This window comes from Populus trichocarpa, chromosome 13, assembly GCF_000002775.5.
Source record: "Populus trichocarpa isolate Nisqually-1 chromosome 13, P.trichocarpa_v4.1, whole genome shotgun sequence".
NCBI lineage: Eukaryota > Viridiplantae > Streptophyta > Magnoliopsida > Malpighiales > Salicaceae > Populus > Populus trichocarpa.
The window spans coordinates 4351336-4370353 of NC_037297.2; the positions used below are offsets into that span (position 1 = coordinate 4351336).

Consider the following 19018-nt stretch of genomic DNA (forward strand, 5'->3'; position numbering starts at 1 on the left):
TTGTGAACCGATTATTAAACTAGATCGACAACCGGATCGAGTTTCAAAACTATACATAATGGTGACCAACTCCAAGCCATTGACAGTATAAAAAAAAAGCCGTGTGGGGTCAAATTTTTTGTACTGTTGAGATTGATGCAACAGGTATTGTACTATACCAGGAGTTGAGAGTAGGAAAGACTCTTGAATTATTTTTTATTGACTAAACAAATGTTGTTGGCTCCTTTGAATTAGAGCATCAAATTCAAACCAATTTGAAAACCAGAAGAAATAAATACTCGTCTATCAAGTGTCCCACACCATGTGTAGTAGACCGCGTATTTGTATATGTAGTTTTTTAGAGCAATTGTATGAATTACGTTTGTTGTTTAATTTCAATTATTTATGCATGACAACTCTGACATATGGACGAACAAATGCTCATGACTGCACAAATAATTGAAATCCGTTGCTTATTGCGGTCGGCAAGTCTTTTTGTAAAAAAATTATTTTTTAAAATAAATAATTTTAAATTATTTTGATATGTTGATGTTAAAAATAAACTTAAAAAAAATAAAAAAAATATTATTTCAGTATATTTTTAAGTGAAACACACTTTGAATAATAAATGCTACCACAATATCATATGAGCTTTTAAGATAAAGAAATTTAAAACTTAAACGGTGTTTGATATAATTTCTGCTTCTGCTTTTAGGTGTTTTTCAAAAGTACTTTTAGCTTGAAAAAATATATTAAATTGATATATTTTTTTTTAATATTTTTTGATAGTTTTGACGTACTAATATAAAATGTTTATAACCCGCAACAACTATTTCCATTCCCCACTCTCCTATATAGATATACTAGTTGTAAAACCCGTGCTTTGTCGCGGGTTGGTTAAAATTTCTTTTTAGCATAAGAAAATGATATTCATTCGACACAAGTGCATCACAAAGAGGGTGTTTGGCATTGTGGTAGCGGTTGCTTTTCAAATAATTTTTTATGTCAAAATGCATGCCAATGATGTTTTTTTATTTTTAAAAAATCATTTTTGACATCAGCAAATCAAAACGATCCAAAACGTACAAATCATATTAAATTTTAGCAAAAAAAAAATTAAATTTTTTTGGGACGCAAACATGTTCAAAGAAGGGGGAGAATCAGCATTGCGGGTCATAGACCTGATTAAGCCAAATATTTAAAAAATGACATAATGATATATGATGAAATAGGCAAAAGAATAATTAAAAAATACATAAAAAAGGTTGAAGTCAACCCATGCTAATCTTTAAAACCCGTCACTCAGTCCATAAAGCTGAGATTATCCCATAGAAAGAAAAACATGAAAAAAATAATGAAACCAAATCTCCATTATAAATTTTTTTTATCAAGGGATGAAATTGAAAAAAAAAACAATAAAAATAAATAAATAGAAATCAAAGGAATAAGGTTAAAAATTGCAACACAAATTAAATTAAATTAAATATTGAGGGATAAAATTAAAAAAAATAAAATAAAGGAATGGGGATAAAATTAAAAAACCAAAACAATGAGGACCAAATAAAAAAAAAATTGAATCAAATATGTGGGATTCAATTGAAAAAAAATGATTAAAAAAACAATTAACAATTAAGAGAATAAGGACCAAAATGGGAGATAAAATAGATTTAAAGGATCAAATTGAAAAACAATAATAAAAAAAGATTGATGATAAAATAAAAAAAAATCAAAACAATGAGGACCAAGTTATAAAAAAATAAATTGAATCAAATACGAGGGATGCAATTGAAAATAAATGATTCAAAACAAAACAAAACAAAACAATTATCAATCAAGAGAATAAGGACCAAAGTGAAAGATAAAATAGACTTAAAGGATAAAACTAAAGTTTGGCAAAAAAAAAAAAAGAGAAAAGTGAGAAGTGAAGAACAAGGTAAATTGAAGGTCAACCATAACTCCACCATCAACAAGTGTCGGATCATTGTGAAGATGATGATTGGACCTTTCTAAAGCCGTCGTGAAAGTTGGGGTACGACCACCCTAACGCGTCTCAAGTGCTTATCAAATGACATGGATGGAGATGACGCGCCTTTATATGGATCCAACGCGCATGATAATTTTTTATTTTAATAATATTAGATTTGTGTTAAAATACAAAAACAAAACCTCTAACTCACCGTAAATATAACAAAAAAACTTATATGAAAATATAAAAATGCTCTTAAAGCAAAGCTAAAAAAATTATGGTGCAAAGGGCAATCAAGTGTTTTTATTGTGCACTAAAAAAGAAAAAGTCTAGAAAGCCCTTGGAATGAATATATTAAAACTATGCTTTTAAGGGTAATTTGGTCATTGAACTATATATATATATAAAAAAAAACAGATCAAAATACCTCCAATAAATCTAACAAAGACTATTTGGTCATGTGGAAAATACTATTAGATCCTTAAGCAAATTTGTAAAAATAAAAGAATGAATAGTAAAAGGATAATTTTATTGTAGCAAACTGTGTATATTGCTACTATGAAAAAGCCTCACGCTATATATTTTTATTAAGGAGTCCAATTCTTGACAACTGGCAGAGGAACTTTAGATTCACCTGGTCAGTCTGGTTTAAGAAAATTTACCTCTTATTTATTTAGAGAATCTAGCGGTGCTAAATGCCATTGCCAGTAGTACTTGTCTATCTCTTTATTTTTTATTTTATTTTTGGTGTGTTTGCCAGTCTTTACTCTGCTTATCTTTTCACACAGAGACAGAGAGAGAGAGAGAGAGAGAGAGAGAGATTCAGGATTTTAGCAGGGCAGGCCTGCATTTCTTCAGGATAACTTCTCCCAAGCTGCAGTCCTTCACTGTCTTTAAGTTTTAAGATTTCATTATCCCTCCAAAAAAACATCATAACCCTTCCTTTTGAACAAGTATATATATATATATATTCCAAAATAAAATCAAGCAAGATCCAAATTGGTCTTTATTTTGGAGTATATGAACTAAATTGGAAAATGAAAACTAATTAACAATTAATTTGTGAATAAACTAAAAGTAACCATTTTGAAAATACCACTCTTGTTTTTCAGAATGAACACAAATAGTATTATTATAAATAATGGAAAAGAAAAATGAAGTTTCACTGTACATAAAATGAGCCTGTGGGTTCCAGGCTTTCCTGCAAGCAGTGCATTTCCATAGACTTTTAAGTTTGAATGGAGAGGGGGATGAAGTGGGCTTAGGTTTTGTTGATGGATTAGTAACTTTGATTGTATATTTAGCTTTATCTGCCGACAGAAAACTCAGGCCATAAAGGGTTACTTTCACTGAGACAGCTTAGCAACACAGCAGTACTCCACTCTTTCTTTCCTTCCTTCCTTTGCTTTCTTTAATTTCTTTCACTTTCTCATACTTTCCCTTACTCCCTCTCCCTCTCATTTCTCTTGGAGGGTTATTGTTAGTTTCAAACATTCCCCTTTCTTGGCCATGGATTTTTGCCGGAATGCGACAGTTTCCACTGAGTATCACCAGCAAGAGAAGGTCCTTGCTTCCCCTCCTCCTTGCTCTAAACTTGGTGCTGCTGCTGCTGCTTTGACAGCTACTACTAGTCCTCTTGATGACCCTTTCTCTGCTCAAAACACGGTTGGTTTTTTTCTATTTGTTTCTTTCACGTGTTTTTTTATGCATAGTTTTTGTACTTGCTGAGTTATTAGTCTCAGCTCTTGATGGCTTAACATAGGGTATTTTAGTGCTGCAATATTTTTGTTTTTGGGTATTTTGTTTCTTTCTTCGTACGTTTTGTGTTCAGTTCTTTCTTCTGCTGCTTGTCTTTCTTGTTATGCTTTTGGTTTCTGCTTCTTGCGCTAGATTTTGTCTAGATAATCTTTTAACTAGTTTATGTGCTCAAGAAACTTGGAAAGTAACAGTTTTTGCTGGGTTTTATCTGTTTCTGTGTTACACTGCTGTTTTCAAAGTAATATTTGCTTAATTATATTACATAAACCCAGCTCGTAATGGCCAATATTCTTACTTTGGTGAATTGAAAAACAAATGTAGGAAGTTGATTTTAGCTCGGAATGGCTGTCAGTATTTGTAGAGGACTGCTTGTCCAGCACAGGAAACTACCTCCCAGCACCCACAGTTGAAGCTCAAAAGCCAAATACAGAAGAAAACCCCCCAAAAAACTGGCAACGGAAACCCCAAGACCAAGAAGACCCATCTTCCTTGAAGAAACTTGTAATCCCAGGAAAGTCAAGAAGCAAGAGGAGAAGGCTTCCTGGTGACAAGACCAGAAACCCATTAACTAGCTGGTGTTATACCAACCAAGCCTTTAATAATTTGACCAGCTCAGACCCTCCTTTGCTTCAGCAAACATATTGGCTAGCTGACAGTGAACTCATTATGCCCATAAAAGAGGACAGCAACAACACAGACATGGATAATGAAGTGCAAGAAGAATCAGGAGTGGGAGTGCACGACGAGGACATAGGAAAGGTAGTAGCTGTAGTAGGGAGTAATGGTAGCAAGGACAGTTTAGGCGTTTTGGAAAGCAACAATGGACAGCAGCAACCAAGGAGGTGCACCCATTGCCTAGCACAAAGGACCCCACAATGGAGGGCAGGACCACTGGGTCCAAAAACACTTTGTAATGCATGTGGAGTGAGATACAAGTCAGGCAGGCTATTGCCAGAGTATAGGCCAGCAAAGAGTCCTACTTTTGTGAGCTATTTACACTCGAATTCTCACAAGAAGGTAATGGAGATGAGAATGGCTGGCTTTAATACCTAGTTACCAGTAGTAGCAGTAACTCCGAAATTCCATTTTCCAATGTATACTAGAAAAGTATAGTCCCATAGATGCTGAATCAAATTATTAGCTAGTAATGCAGTGAATTCCTTTTTTGTTGAAGGATTATTTATCTACACAAGTGGTATGGGATTCCCTTGCAATCTGGCTCTGCAGGGTGCTTTCTACAACCTTTTTCTGTTTCAAAACCTGGTTTTTCTTTTTTTCTTTACACTTTTTAAAATGCTCTACCTGTTTACTCAGGGAAAAATCCTCTCTTCTTTCTGATTGCAACTCGATGATCTTGAATTTCTCTCCAAAATAAGAGGGCTACTGATAAAAGCAGACCACTGGGTAATAGTTTCAAACCCCTCATAATACTGCTAGCCCTGGAAGAGAGAGGGCAATTCTTTACCAGAAAAAAATCAAAATGGCGAAGAGTGCATGATCCAAGTGTCCATGGTCTGTACAAGGTTTAGAAAAGAATCTGGCATTATATAATTTTTTGTATTACATGAAGTTTGGCGCTATCTCAAAGGAGATAAGATGATTGATTTGAGCATGCACGTGACCATTCATTATCCATTTGAATCAATTAGTTTTTGTTCTAATGAAAATGGGAAACAGTTTGAAAGAGATTCCTGTCCCTTTTCTGCTTCAGGGAACCCATTTGATCCTTTCTGATTGTCTCTGGGTTCCCCCTCCCATGTTCTCCGCCATATACCCTCCTCTCTCTTATCTTTTTTTTTTTTTTTAACTATGAATGTCCAAACCAATTTACATGCATCTTAATTAATTCTTTGAGACCTTGAAGTTAATAATCAAGTAAGTCTATAGTGACACTGTGGATTGTGGCACTTGAACTAATAATTTTTTAAAAACATATTTAAAATCTGATCAATTAAACCTTTTTTTTTTTTAAATTACACCGAGATAAGCCATATATTTTCAGAAACAGAGTTAATGTTGATTTTTTTTGTTTTTTTACCTCTTGTATATTGATTTCCAAATGATAGGTTCTTGATCCATGATCAGGACCATCACAGACCCTTATAACAACTAGAGAAATTATTGTGAATTTAGAAAGAAAAAAAAAGATTAGAGAGAGAGGGAGGGTGTTAGGTGGGGCATTAAAACATACAGGCTAAGGAAATGTTATAGTCAAACATGACATATCGTGCAAGAACAAGTAATGTACTTGGTCCTTGGCCAAGGAAATTGAACAAGTGCCAACAAAATTGTATTAAGAATTTTATTTGTGTTTTTTTTTTTTGTTTGAAACGGAGAGATGGCCTTGTCCCATTGGATAGAGACGAGGAACTTTGGGAATAATTATTATTATTACTATTCGATATAACAATTAAATGTCCATTTCCTCAAAGCTACTATTCACACACAGTGGCGTTTTTTTTCCAACTCCTTCCTTAATGATATTTATAATTTTAGCTTAAGTAGCGAAGCAATTAAAATCTTGGCTCCTCTTAATTTTATTTTCTAGTTCCGCCACTGCACACACACACTTCCACATTGAAATATCTGTTTTTTTTTTTTACTTTGAGGAAGTTTTTATCTCCTTGATTCCATACATGGTCAAATTGATGGCTAATTGTAATGATAAAATTAAAAGATAAGGAACCGAAGTGGAAAATATGGCAAAACTCGGTGACACCTTCAAAGTTTGCATGAAATTTCATTTTGGTCCTTATACTTCTCAATTTTTTTTTCTTTTCGGTCCCTTTAGTTTTCGAGATTCTAGTTTTGATCCAGAACTTTATTTTTTTTCATTTTTTAATTCATCATTTAAGAGAGGAGAGAGAAAGTCTTTGAATTTCGGTGGTAGAGAGAGAAACTATCGGTTGATACCGATTTAGACCATGAAAAAGGTTAATCTTGGTGTCAATGAGTTTTATTTGACAATGAAAGTCTCACCTAGGTGTTCTTCATCCTTCCCGTCATCTGAAATGATAGATCCAAGCTTGAGATTTTTTTTTATTTTAGGTTGATTTGGGGTTATTGGGTTGTTATTTGGGTTATTTGAGGTCATTGATAGTTTTTTTTTAAGGTGTTTTGTATATGTTTTAAATCAAAACAATTTTAAAATCAAGTTTTTTGGGAACAAAAACCTTGGATTGAATGTTCAATAACCTTTTGGACGCTTGGAGTCGGGTTAGCAGGTGACATATTACCTATTTATGTTTTTTCAAAAAACATTAAGAAAAGAACTATAGGTCATCTACCCCTTGAAAAAAAAAGTTTAACTCAACACAAGTGCACTATGTCTAGGCTGAAAGGCCCATAAGTCTAGGATTTGTTTATCCTAGGTGTGTTGGACCATCTAAGCTAGGCTTGTGTGTCTAGGTTTTTTTTTTTTGATTGATTGATTTTTTTTTGTTCTTTCAATTTCATTATTTAGTTTTGGTTTTTTATTGGTTGTTTTTTTTTTACAAATTTTTATGATGTTTTTAATAAAATATTATTTAATTTTTACTTGATTTAAAAATACATTTTCAAATTATTTTTTTCTAATCTTATGAGTTATTCTTTCTTTGCAGCCTCACTTAATATTTTTTTGTCTTTAGTTTTATTGAATCTTTTTTTTTGTTATTATTTTATTAAATAAAACATTAATTCCAAAAAATAATGTTTTATCCATACAATCAAGTTTATGCCCCGTATTTTGATATTAAATATTTATTTCTATATCTATCTCTCAACTTTCCAATTTGTTCTTTGATTAAATATTGTATATTTTTAACTTGGTTTTCATATAAAAAATAATATAATTTTTTTATATAATATATACAATCTTTCATAATATTTGGTTAAAAAAATAAGGAAATTGTAAAAGAACTAAAAATAAAACAACAAATACTTCATAAACATTAACAAACAGATGGAATATTTTTTTTTTCTTGAACATTAACAACAAATACTTCTCTTTTTTCCTTTCTCTACATTGTCAATAAGAATATTGCCCAATCCAAAGAAAGAAAAATGTCAATCATATTGTTTGCTCAAGAAATATATATTAATTCTCCTTTAGAATCTCCCTCCCTGAATATAATGTTTAATACTATTACCAATTTTGCGATAGTACTGTTTTCATTTACTTTCACAAAGCCAGGTCCAAGAAAAATTGCCATGAGCATGGGGGACTTGAACTTTTGAGTCTTCATTCAAGCCTGTTAATTTCCATTATCCGTTTGAAACATCTAGTTATCTGGGGACTAAAATGGAGAAATATTTTGTTTTCAATTGCCTGTGGCCTTTTTTTTTATTATTTAATCGTGATTGGAAAGTAAGTAAAAGAAGAGACTTTTTAATTTTTCTTTTGACAAAGAAAAAAAAAGTATAATGGTATTTTTTTACTCTTATCCTAATAGGTATCAGATAATGTTTGATTATTATTTTCGACAGAAAAGACAAAAATAATTGAGACAGAGAAGACAAAATAAAAAAGAAGACAAATACATAATTGTATTTGATTGTAGTTTATAAGATATAGTGGTTGTGTATGTATCAAGTTTGGTTATAATGGACAAGAGAAAAAAAATAAGAAAAAAAAAATCTATTTATCCTTATTATATACTATTGTCAAACTCACATATTTTAAAAAATAATTAAATATATTTTTTTTATAATGAGTTTTGAAATTAATAATTTTTTAATAACTCTAGTTATAAAACCGAGACCAGCCTAGCAAATCGACCTAGGACTTGGCAGACCAAGGGCCTGGGCCGATTTGAGTTTAAGAAAAAAACTAGAGGAAGGAGTAACCTGATTTAACCCAGTCAAAAACTTGGGTCGACCTGTGACCCGTTTGATCCGAGATGAAAAAAAAAAGGTAAAAAACCTATTGACATATATAGATATATATAGTAAAATCAGGTTGACTCTTTTAACCAGTGACCTAGGCTTTGTCTCAGATTGAATCTTGAGTTGGATTTTAAAATTATGATAATAATTATTTTTATCCATACGTTGACATGAATCAACCTAGGTTGACCTTTCCAACCTATGATCTAGGCCTTATTCCTATTTGACCATCGAGTCGGGTTTTAAAACTATGATAATAACTATTTTTATCCTTACATTGACCCAGTCAACCAGGGTTGACCCTCTCGACCTATGACCTAGACCTTCTCATAGGTCGACAACCGAATTGGGTTCTTAAACTATGATCATAACCACTTTTATTCTTATATTGACTCTAGTCAATGGTCAACCCGAATTGTGACCCGAGCCTTGTCCAAGGTTGACCCTCAAGTCATGTTTTAAAACTATTATAATAACTACTTTTATACTTACGTTGACTCTGGTCAATTCGAGCTGACCCTCCCAACCTATAACTCGAGCCTTGTCCTAGATCGACTTTCGAGTTAAGTTTTAAAACTATAATAATAACTATTTTTATCCTTACATTTCTTATATAAATAATTTTGAGATTGAGAGTTTTTTATAAAGATATTTTAGGAATAAAAAAATAATAAATATTGCATTGAATACATATCTTCTCTATACCTCTTATTTTGAAAGTATAAAAAATAACTCCAAAATTATTCTAGAGACATTTGTTTTTATGTCTATCTTTGTTTCTACAACTAAATACATTTATGTGTGTGTTTTTGAGTGAATATTGTCCCTTCATTTGATTTGAGCATTGATATTAATTATTTACCAAACTTCTTAAAAACAATTTCATATCTTGTTATTTTTAACTGAATATTTTATAGATATCAATGAAAATTAAATTCACTTTAACAAATATTTTCAAATTTTTTGAAGTCGAAAACTATTTTTTTTATAGAAAATACAAATTAAAAAAATTATAATCAATGAATATAATTTGAAATTATCATATAAATTGAATATAAGTGGAAAATCTCAACTTAGAATTCCAAAAATTATTTTTTAAAAAAGAAGTTTCTAGTAAATGATAATGGTCAAATCAAATAGAAAAACAATATTTTTTTTTTTATCAAAACATGAGAATTTAAAAATAAAATTGACAAATTGATTTTACAGATCTCATTGTGAGCTAGCTGGAGAAGAAACGCCATTAAACCAAGGAAAAAAAAGGTTAGGTCTTTCTTATCCTCCAAGAATAAAACATCACGTTCGATCTACATTTATTGATGACAATGGAGGACAGATGGATACAGGAAATCAGATCTTTCATTTTTCGCATCTCAGGAAAGATTCAATGCTCTCATCCCTCCTCTTTCTTCGAAAGAAAAAAAGAAAAAGAAAAAGTTGATGCAAACATGTGATCTTCCATGTTTTGGTTGCTTTTAGTTGATGGCTGTCTAGCGGTATGCCACACACCTAGTAAAGAGACCTTATCACAATCCTGCTCCCAAAACAAGGCATCCATGTCCATCTCCGTCCTCAACTTAAGAGGCCACAATTATGTAGTTTTTCCATTTTCTTTGAAATGGCTCCATTTCCTGAATACTTCCGACGAGAGATGATCAAGAGAATGTGCTAGCTATTCAGTCATTGGATCAAGTTCACATCTATAGCAGTACAATTCTTATATATATATATATTAATCCCAAAGCTAATAGCACGTCTTTGATCAAGGTTAAAGGGTGTTTGATAGCTTGGTTAAATTTCTTTTTCAAATAATTTTTTATTTAAAAATATGTTAAAATAATATTAGCATGTTGAAACAATAAAAAAAATTAAAAACAAAAATAAAAAATTAAGAAAAACACGATCTAACAATAATCCCAGACAGTTCATAGAAATACTCTTGGCCAAGAAGATTTTCCACCTTGAAAATCCCTTCATCAACCTTTTTGTCTATTCATCTAATTGCGACTGGCTATTTGATAGTGACGCCCTAGCAACTCAAATTAGCTTGTCCACCATCAAGTTAAACAAGTCAAGGAAATATTGATCACATCCGCACTCTTTGTGTATTTATTTCTCTGCTAGTTAAGTTGGCAATGATGACATTTCAACTTAGCTTTTTCCCTCAGAATTTAACAAAGTTTAATTGTGTTTTCTTCTGATTTTCTTTCTGTAATTGATAGAAGAAATCCAGCCCTTCCTATATTTAAAACTAGGGTTTTGATTTCATTCTTGAACACATGTTATTAAGAAGGATAACAGGCACAGTAACATCCAACTTTCGGTAACCGAAAACGAAAAAGAGAGAAAGAAAGGTGATAGCAAGAGAGAGAGATAAAAAAGTGAACGCAATTTTATTAAAGATTCCCACCATTTAACATTTTAAACCATATCTTCATCTGAATGATTGTCAACGAGAACTTTTTAGCTCCCACTAAATGGAATTTGAGTTTGAATTAAAGTGTTTCATTAGTCAAATATCATGTTTAAGATTATTTATAAGCTAGCTGTCGATGCTGCAGCCTGTGGATGGCGAAAGTCTTCACAGGGGAGGAAGAAAATGCAGCAAGGTATAAGAATAAAGAGGAGGTGCAGCTGGGCTGGCTAGTATTCGTGGGATCAGAGAAGACACAAGAGTGTGGGTTTGTTGTGTTGGTGGGTGTTCTTGAAGGGTACACTATCTGAGAGATGCGAGCTGCTTGCTAGCATAAAGTCAAATGTGTTACTGGGAGTTTATGGTATATATCGAGCTGCTCCTAGAATGATAATGGAGGTCCGTGCATGCAGGAGGAGTCAAGCTAGAATGTCAATGGAGGTCCGTGCAGACAATCTTTCAATATTAAAAAAATGCAATAAATCGGGAACGATGAAGATAAGATTTGGCCGATGGAGGTCCATTGGTCTGCGCACCAATGATTCTTATATCTGAAAACGGGCATGGAGACAGCTACTGCGGTAACTTCCAACCCTCTGCAGCCTCGAATATGTATTTATGTGCATATATTTTCATAGTTTTTTATTTATTTTAATGAATATGAAATATTTTAACTTTATATTACTTACAATCAATTTTTCATATATATATTTGTTATTAACAAAAACTCTAAATAGAGTGGGAGTTTAGATATAGTTTATTGTGAATTGATTTGGTGAAATTATTTTTTTACCCTTGAGTGAAAAAAAATAAAGCTTTAACGCTGAGTTATTTTTATCTTTTTCATTGACTCATTGGTCATTAACATATTATTTGAGTGTATACAACTTTTCTATTTTTTTACATGATAAAAATACTTTTTTATCCTAAAATCAATAGAATTTAGAACTGTTGACCAAGGGTTTTCATGACTTTTCACAAGTTTCTTATTAGTAAAAATACTTTTTGCCTCTAAGATAAAAAAAATTATTGAGCCGTTGAACAAGATTTTTTCAGGTTTTTCCATTATCCATGGACAATGAAAGTATGTTTTTAACCTTAAAAAAGACAAAAAAAAATTACCTTTGTATTTGGGGGTATTATTGCACTTTTACATTAGTATTTTGTGTAATTAATAGGGTTATAGAGGTGTTTTGATATTTTTCACGTTTACTTTTAGATTTTTTAATTAGAGAAGTTGTTGGAGTGTGTTCCAGACATATTAGCGAGCGAGTGGTGTTCGCACCATTCTGGTGGCGTATGTGACGTCACCTGGTGGCCCAATCTATCTATCTGTTGCCTCCTTGAATGTGCAACCATATCCTTTTCCACATGGTATGACACGTGTAGGTGTATGATGGTTAGATTGTCATCGATGATTATTTTCCCCCACTTATTTCTCTCTCTTGAGAGATAAAGTACACCATTGTCTTCTTTTTAAAAATTTTAGTCTTCGGTCTTTTAATTTCTTATTTCGTTCTTAATTTTTTTATAGAAATTTTTTTGTGGTTAAAGTTATTTTTTAATTCAATTTAACCCTCCAATTAAAAAATTTTATTTGTCCTCTAATTAATTCCTTTTCGCCCTAATTTTTTTTCTAAATTTTGTTGTGTGATTGATTTTTTTTATTTTATTTTAATATTTAATTTATCAGGAATTCCACTTCATCGGCTCCATGAGAGTTTAAAAATTCAAAAATTTTAAAAAATATAGTTAGACTATAGTGTCAAACAGGTGAGCTGAAACATGCTGACTTGCAAGGCTCATGATGATGGATAGAATCATTCAAATTAGCAAGAGTGCTTGTTGATTCACGAGCAACTCTTTTGGATGTTAAACTCGGAAGCTAGCTTCAGGAATCTCTACAACAAGAAGAAATCTAGCAACTATTGACTGTTACGGAGATGATATATCTGGGGGCAAAGGGAAGGGTAAGAATTTCCAACGCCTTGTTCAACACATTATCTGGGATTATCTCTCAGATTTCCTAGTCAGCCACGTTCAGTACTCTCAAATAATGCTTGAAAGCGATGGCAGGAGCATTCCCGAAACCATATTTATTAAATGAATAAAGTTAGGAGATGAATAAAGTTCATTGTCAAACCGACAAGTTAGGAGATGAATAAAGTTCTGTGAAATTTTATTAAATGAATTGGTTGAGAAACCGATGCCAAAAAGCATGAGAAGCTTACAACAATATAAAAGTAGTGTAGATGCTACAAAAATCAATCTATAGAAACAGGAATGTTAATAATACTGTTACAAATGCCATCAATGACAGGGTGAGGGAGGAGGAGGACGAAGCTACTATCTGAATGATGAAATTGCAATTCCCTTGGGAAATATTCTGATTGGTAAGCGTGGCCAGGCCTTCAAAATTACAGGCGAATTCATCCTGGTTTTGTACCTGGTAGTACATGTTGAAAGCATATGAAGCATTCCCATTGGAGTCCAAGCTGTTGCAAGAAGAGCCGTATCCAAGTGCAGTGCAGTCTGAACGTGAGCAAGCATAATCTATGTTCTCTGCAAGCTTGCTAAGATCCTTAGCATTTGGATTAAACATACACCATTTAGCCGGAAGATATTGCACATTCCGCGCGCCCGCAAGAAACTTGTTTTGATTCTGACCAGAAAGATCTAGAGGAAATTTTGGCTGCCCATCATAACGAAAGATCCCCCAATGGCGCTCAAAATTTCCAGGAGCGATGCTCTTGGCATCCTCGTCAAGAAGACCAAACAGGTATACTTCAATGTAGCCAGGCCGAAGTGGAGTGCCTCTATTGCCTACAAGTCGTGGTATAAGTCCATTGTAAAATCTAATAGCATAACCTATGTTGGCATTCTTGTCCCCATCTGTGGGCCAGCCTACCTCGCCTACTACAATGGGCATATCCCCATGCCCCGCTGCTTTCAAGGCCGAAACCAAGGTGTCAAAGTTGGCATCAAAAACGTTGGTGTACTGAATCCCAGTACCTTTGTCTACAACAGGTTGAGGAGCCCCATCAAAGAAAGCATAATCAAATGGGAAATCATCATTCCCATAAAGACTTAGGAAAGGATAGATGTTCACAGTGAAAGGCGCTCCGTTCTGACTCAAAAACTGAACAATCTGGGTCATAATGTCATTGATATCACTGCGGAATCTTCCAGAAGATGGATAAGCTTGGTCATCTGGCGAGCCGTAGACATCAGCATTTAAGGGTACAGTGGCCTTTATGGAGTCTCCTACCCCAGCATCATTAAGGGCATTCTGTATGTTCCGAAGTGCTGGGAAGGTGGTGTTTAAGAATGAACCATTATAGGATGTGAGGAAAGGCTCATTACCAACTGCTACATACCTGTGCAGAGACAATAAAAATATTTAGGAATGCAGAAGTTAATTGTGAATTTTTATTCTCAACAACATAAAATGCATTCACAGCCAAATAATGGAAGTAAATCTTCCAATTTATATGCTTGGAAATGAAATAGTTAGTGTGTGTGTAGATATTGTGTTTGAATTCTATATCTCTGCATTAAATCGATTCTGTTGAATGAAGGAATTTATGCAAATCAGCAACTATTTCATTATGGATGCCAAAGCACAAAAATCATTCAGAAAAGGAGCCACCTAAAGGGAAAAAAATGGATTTTATTTTCTGTTTCTCAAAATTGATCGCAAGAATAAATCCTTTTTTTCATTCTATTCTATATAACACACCAATAAACTTTTGGAATATAAATATCTTTTACTAGTAACTAACCACCGTTCCATCTCAAAAGTAAACATAATTTCTAAACCAATGAGCATTTGGCCATGTCTCTTTTTTTGAGTTCTGCACTTGCCACCTTCAGAGCTAATATAAAATCTTTTATTTCATATCATTTCCGAAAACACCAAGAGTATCTGAAAAGATGGAAAATGTGCAGGTTGAATTTTAAATAAGAATTACAGCAAATTTAAGTGGAAAATGATGTGTTATGTTATGGAACTACACACCCCTTTCAATTAATTGCCACATGTCATCAAGCACTGGATATGGAGAAACCGCACAGACAAGTCTAGCAAAACATAATTCTCTTGTTCTACTTATATCCCATACCAATTGACTTTCGGAGTGGCCAAGGTTGCGTTCCATTTCTCCTTTTCAGTATATACAAGTTCTCTCAAAGAAGTACAGCACTGAGAATATGATTCTCCAAAAAGTTCACATGGATACGAAAAGGAAATCAAAAGTTCACATGGATAAAAGCTGGAGTGCTCAGTGAGATTCCAAAGCCCAACCTCCCATTTTATTTTCCTAGAAATTCTCAGCATGTGCTATCATATTCTATAAAACAGATTACTCAGAGTAGAAAACGATTAACATTTTAATGACTCGCCTAACAATTTGGCAAGCAAAACTTGCGCGCATCGCATTAATGCCTACCAAATTGTTAGCTTCTCCAATCAACAAATCACAACTGTCATCTTATGGAAGATTCAACAAACAAGTCAGCCATTTTAACAATTCCTACTGTGGAAGCTTCTATATTCCTAAGTACGACATTGGATGGGGATAAGAGGAGCTGAATCTGTATAGCAAATGTAATAAAGTATCTGAAATTGTTGCATCTTCATCCAAAAGCAATAGAATTATCAAGACTTCCGAAACACAGACAATATTGCTGCATCTTCTGTCACAATCTGCAGGGCAACTCTAATCACAACTCATACAATCCCACTTTGTTAAATTTGTTTAAGTAACACAAATTTAAACTTAAGAAATCAATTCAAAGTCAAATCCTAGAGAACACCAACTTCTCAACTGCATTGATTATGCACTAGAAGGTCTAATTACTTCTTTTTTTTGCAATTGCAAGAAAGCAAAAATGTTACCAACAACAACAAAAACCATAAACTCCAAGTTAATCATATTAATAGAAAAAATTTAGTTTAGAGAGAGAGAGAGAGAGCTCAAGCTTACTTGATGGTAATTCCTCCATTGAAGTTATAACGAGTGACATTCCTCTTGACCCAATCTTTAGCACGATTATAATCACCCATTACAGCAAGCTGATCATTAGGAATAGCAACCATAACTTCAATGCCAGAACCAGCAAGCGCAGTCATTGTAGTTTGGTCTGCATCAAAAAGCTTCACTTTTAGGATGCCATTATCCTTCAACATTTGAACAACTGTTTCTGGTGACAATTTACGTATAGCCATAGTTCCCCAATTAACACCAAGACCATGAACACAACTCCCTAGAAGGCCTAAAATCAAAACCAATCTAAGAAACCAACAAGTACCCATTTTTAGTTCTGGTTTCGAAGAAAAAAATTTCAAGGAAAAGGGAAGACAAGACAACACAGTAGAGTCGAAGGGTTTTATTAATTGTTGTAACTAAAAACTCAGTTTCTTTCCTTTTTTTGTGAGAAAGAGAGGGAAAGCAACGGTTTTGACAGATCGGTACGCTAAAACAGAGAAAAAATAGCGATTTAAGGGCCACGATTTGCAGTTCGTGATTGATAGGAGAGAAGGATAGAAACACGCAAAAATCTAATGAATATTTCAAAACAAGGAAAAAAGGAGCATAAATATGAATCAAAGACAAAAGTGTAAAAGAAATACACTTTTTTATTTCCTTCTGGTGCGTGAATAGTGAGAATCAATAACCAAGAATCCGCAACTCTTTTAAGAAACTCAAGAAACAGAGCAAGCGGAGATATCCCAATGGACTGATACTTAGTTATGATTAACAAAAATTATAGGCTAAAGAGAATGGATTGATCGATTTTGGAAGATGGGTTTTGAATGGAAACCAAAAAAACAAGAAAAAATAGAATCGGAAGTTTAAAGGGTGGAAAGATAAAAATCTGTGGATTTGAAAAACACATGAAAGATACCAAAACCGTGTGTATCAAAAGAGACGCGTTGAATAAAAAAACAAAATAGTAAAGAGAAAACACAGAGATGGGTTTTTTTGACAATGAGAAAAGGTGAAAACAGAAAACTCAGATACTTAGATAGATAAGAGAGAGAGAGAGAGAGAGAGAGAGAGAGAGAGAGAGAGCCAATAAGGAAATGACAAAGCACCAAGTGAAGAGGTGTAGAAACCTCGCTTTCTCTAATGGGGGTATAAATATCAATGAACGGCTCCTAACGGCTAGTATTTTTGAGAAATCATTGAGAAGGGTTTTGCTGTTTTTGATTTTTTGTGAAGGTTTTAAAACATTGCTAGCTAGGTCTTACTGTGAAAATAAGAGAGATGAATGTCTAATTAAGGTATTAGTACTAATTAAGCAATGTCTAAATAAATGATTAAGAGGTAAGGATTTAAAAAATTTATGTGTGTTTGATCATAGAATTCCTAAAAGCATTGAACTGAAAATTAAATCCTTCCAAGATTAATTAATTAGATGCTTTGAATTCACATTTGTTTTGATTCAAAAATAAATAAATTAAGATTTGATGGTAACCACACAATGTGGGGTTAAGTTGTTGTGTGGTTAAGTTGTTCCATTTTTAAATTCTATGCAAATTTTTGGGGTGAACTGCTTGAAAATGTGACTGAGATTATTTTTTAAAATATTTTTATTTAAAAAAATATTAAAAAAAAAATTAAAAAATTATTTTTAATATCAGTTCATTAAAACAATTCAAAAAATATATATAAAAATAAAAACAAATTTATTCAAACACAACTCCATACAAATATGGAATCTTCAATGCTAGATTATCCTTTTTGGGGAGGATATAATAAATACTTTGTAAAAGTTATGAAAGATGCTTTTTCTTTCAATCTTCTTTCTCCCTTGCTGATTTAGGAAGCAATGAACTCAAAGATGCATTTAAGATTACTTTTTGATTTTGTGATTGTTATTTAAGTTTTTATCAAAATTAGAATATGCATTTTTAAAAAAGAAAGTTTGCTTTGTTCCTTAGTTTTTTTATATTCAAAACTTAATGCTAATATATGATGAAATTTATTAAAATTTTCTATATTTATGTGAATGTGCGACCTTTAAATTATATATATAAAAAAATTAGTTTCACAAGCAACTCCATAATACCATTTTTATGTTTAAAAAGTATTTTTAATTTTTTTTAATTTTATATCGTTTTAAAATACTAATATCAAAATTAAATTTTTAAAAATGTAATAAAATATTATTTTAATTCATATTTTTTAAAATAAAATTAAAAAAAATCCTTCCAACAATATCAAACGTCAGCAAGCTTCTTTTCCGAAGGTGACGGTCTATAACATGGTAATGACGTGGCTCCCACTTAAAAAGTATGGCAACTCAAGTTACTTTTGCAAGGTTCTCTCCAGTCTCCATGGCTATAATTATTACTATTTGTTTACAATCGATGGTATTCCATCATGTACACTTTTTCTGAAAGATATGTTTGTTTACGCGGAGATATTATGTTTTAAAAATAAATAAATTTTAGATTATTTTTATATGTATATTTTACAAATAAAAAAATATTATTTTATTATATTTTTAAACAAAAACTATTTAAAAAAACAATACTACAATACCAAATACTATTATAATATTTTGAAAAAAAATTTAAAAATTAAAAAAAATATCATTTTGATGCATTTTGAAATGAAAAACACTTTAAAAAACAACCGCAATTATACTCCCAAACAGATAAAGTTTGACAAGATATTTTTATTCTTAGCTTCCGGAAAGAAAGAAAGAGCTAAAAAAAAAACCCCAAAAATGAATTGCCAAATGGTCTAAGTCTATATTTCCAATCTAATTAAACATAATCCCTATAAGTTTTAACAATAAAAAAAGTTTTAATTTTGTTTTCCATTACGCATTAGGCTTAATCTTAAGACTCTTTATCTTATATTCTTAATATAAATGATGGCATCATTTGAACATTTTAACTCAAAGTTAAAGATTTACTCATCAAATGATTTTAATAAGGTTTCGTTTCATCAAATTTCAAAAATTTAAAAATTAAAAAAAAAATTCTCATTAATTCATTTGATATTAAAACCTTACACGGAGAT

General features: G+C 32.1%; 2 protein-coding genes and 1 long non-coding RNA gene across 3 annotated transcripts; 2 read left to right on the forward strand and 1 right to left on the reverse strand.

Moving 5' to 3' along the window:
• The first annotated feature begins 3128 nt into the window (after nucleotides 1-3128).
• Nucleotides 3129-4944, forward strand: LOC7489677 (GATA transcription factor 2). Its single transcript, XM_002319133.4, has 2 exons — nucleotides 3129-3610; nucleotides 4025-4944. Exons 1-2 carry the CDS (start codon nucleotides 3455-3457, stop codon nucleotides 4754-4756), a joined length of 888 nt encoding a protein of 295 aa, XP_002319169.4. The 5' UTR covers nucleotides 3129-3454; the 3' UTR covers nucleotides 4757-4944.
• Nucleotides 4945-10754: 5810 nt separating this feature from the next.
• LOC112323761 (uncharacterized) lies at nucleotides 10755-13173 on the forward strand. Its single transcript, XR_008057071.1, has 2 exons — nucleotides 10755-11563; nucleotides 12676-13173. It is a non-coding gene; the product is annotated as an uncharacterized LOC112323761 (long non-coding RNA).
• On the reverse strand, nucleotides 13141-17078 carry LOC7489678 (glucan endo-1,3-beta-glucosidase 8). The gene is made up of 2 exons (XM_002319663.4): nucleotides 15968-17078; nucleotides 13141-14359 (listed from the first exon to the last, which is right to left on the reverse strand). The coding sequence occupies exons 1-2, from the start codon at nucleotides 16294-16296 to the stop codon at nucleotides 13252-13254; spliced, it is 1437 nt and encodes a 478-aa protein (XP_002319699.2). The 5' UTR covers nucleotides 16297-17078; the 3' UTR covers nucleotides 13141-13251.
• Between the last annotated feature and the right edge of the window lie 1940 nt (nucleotides 17079-19018).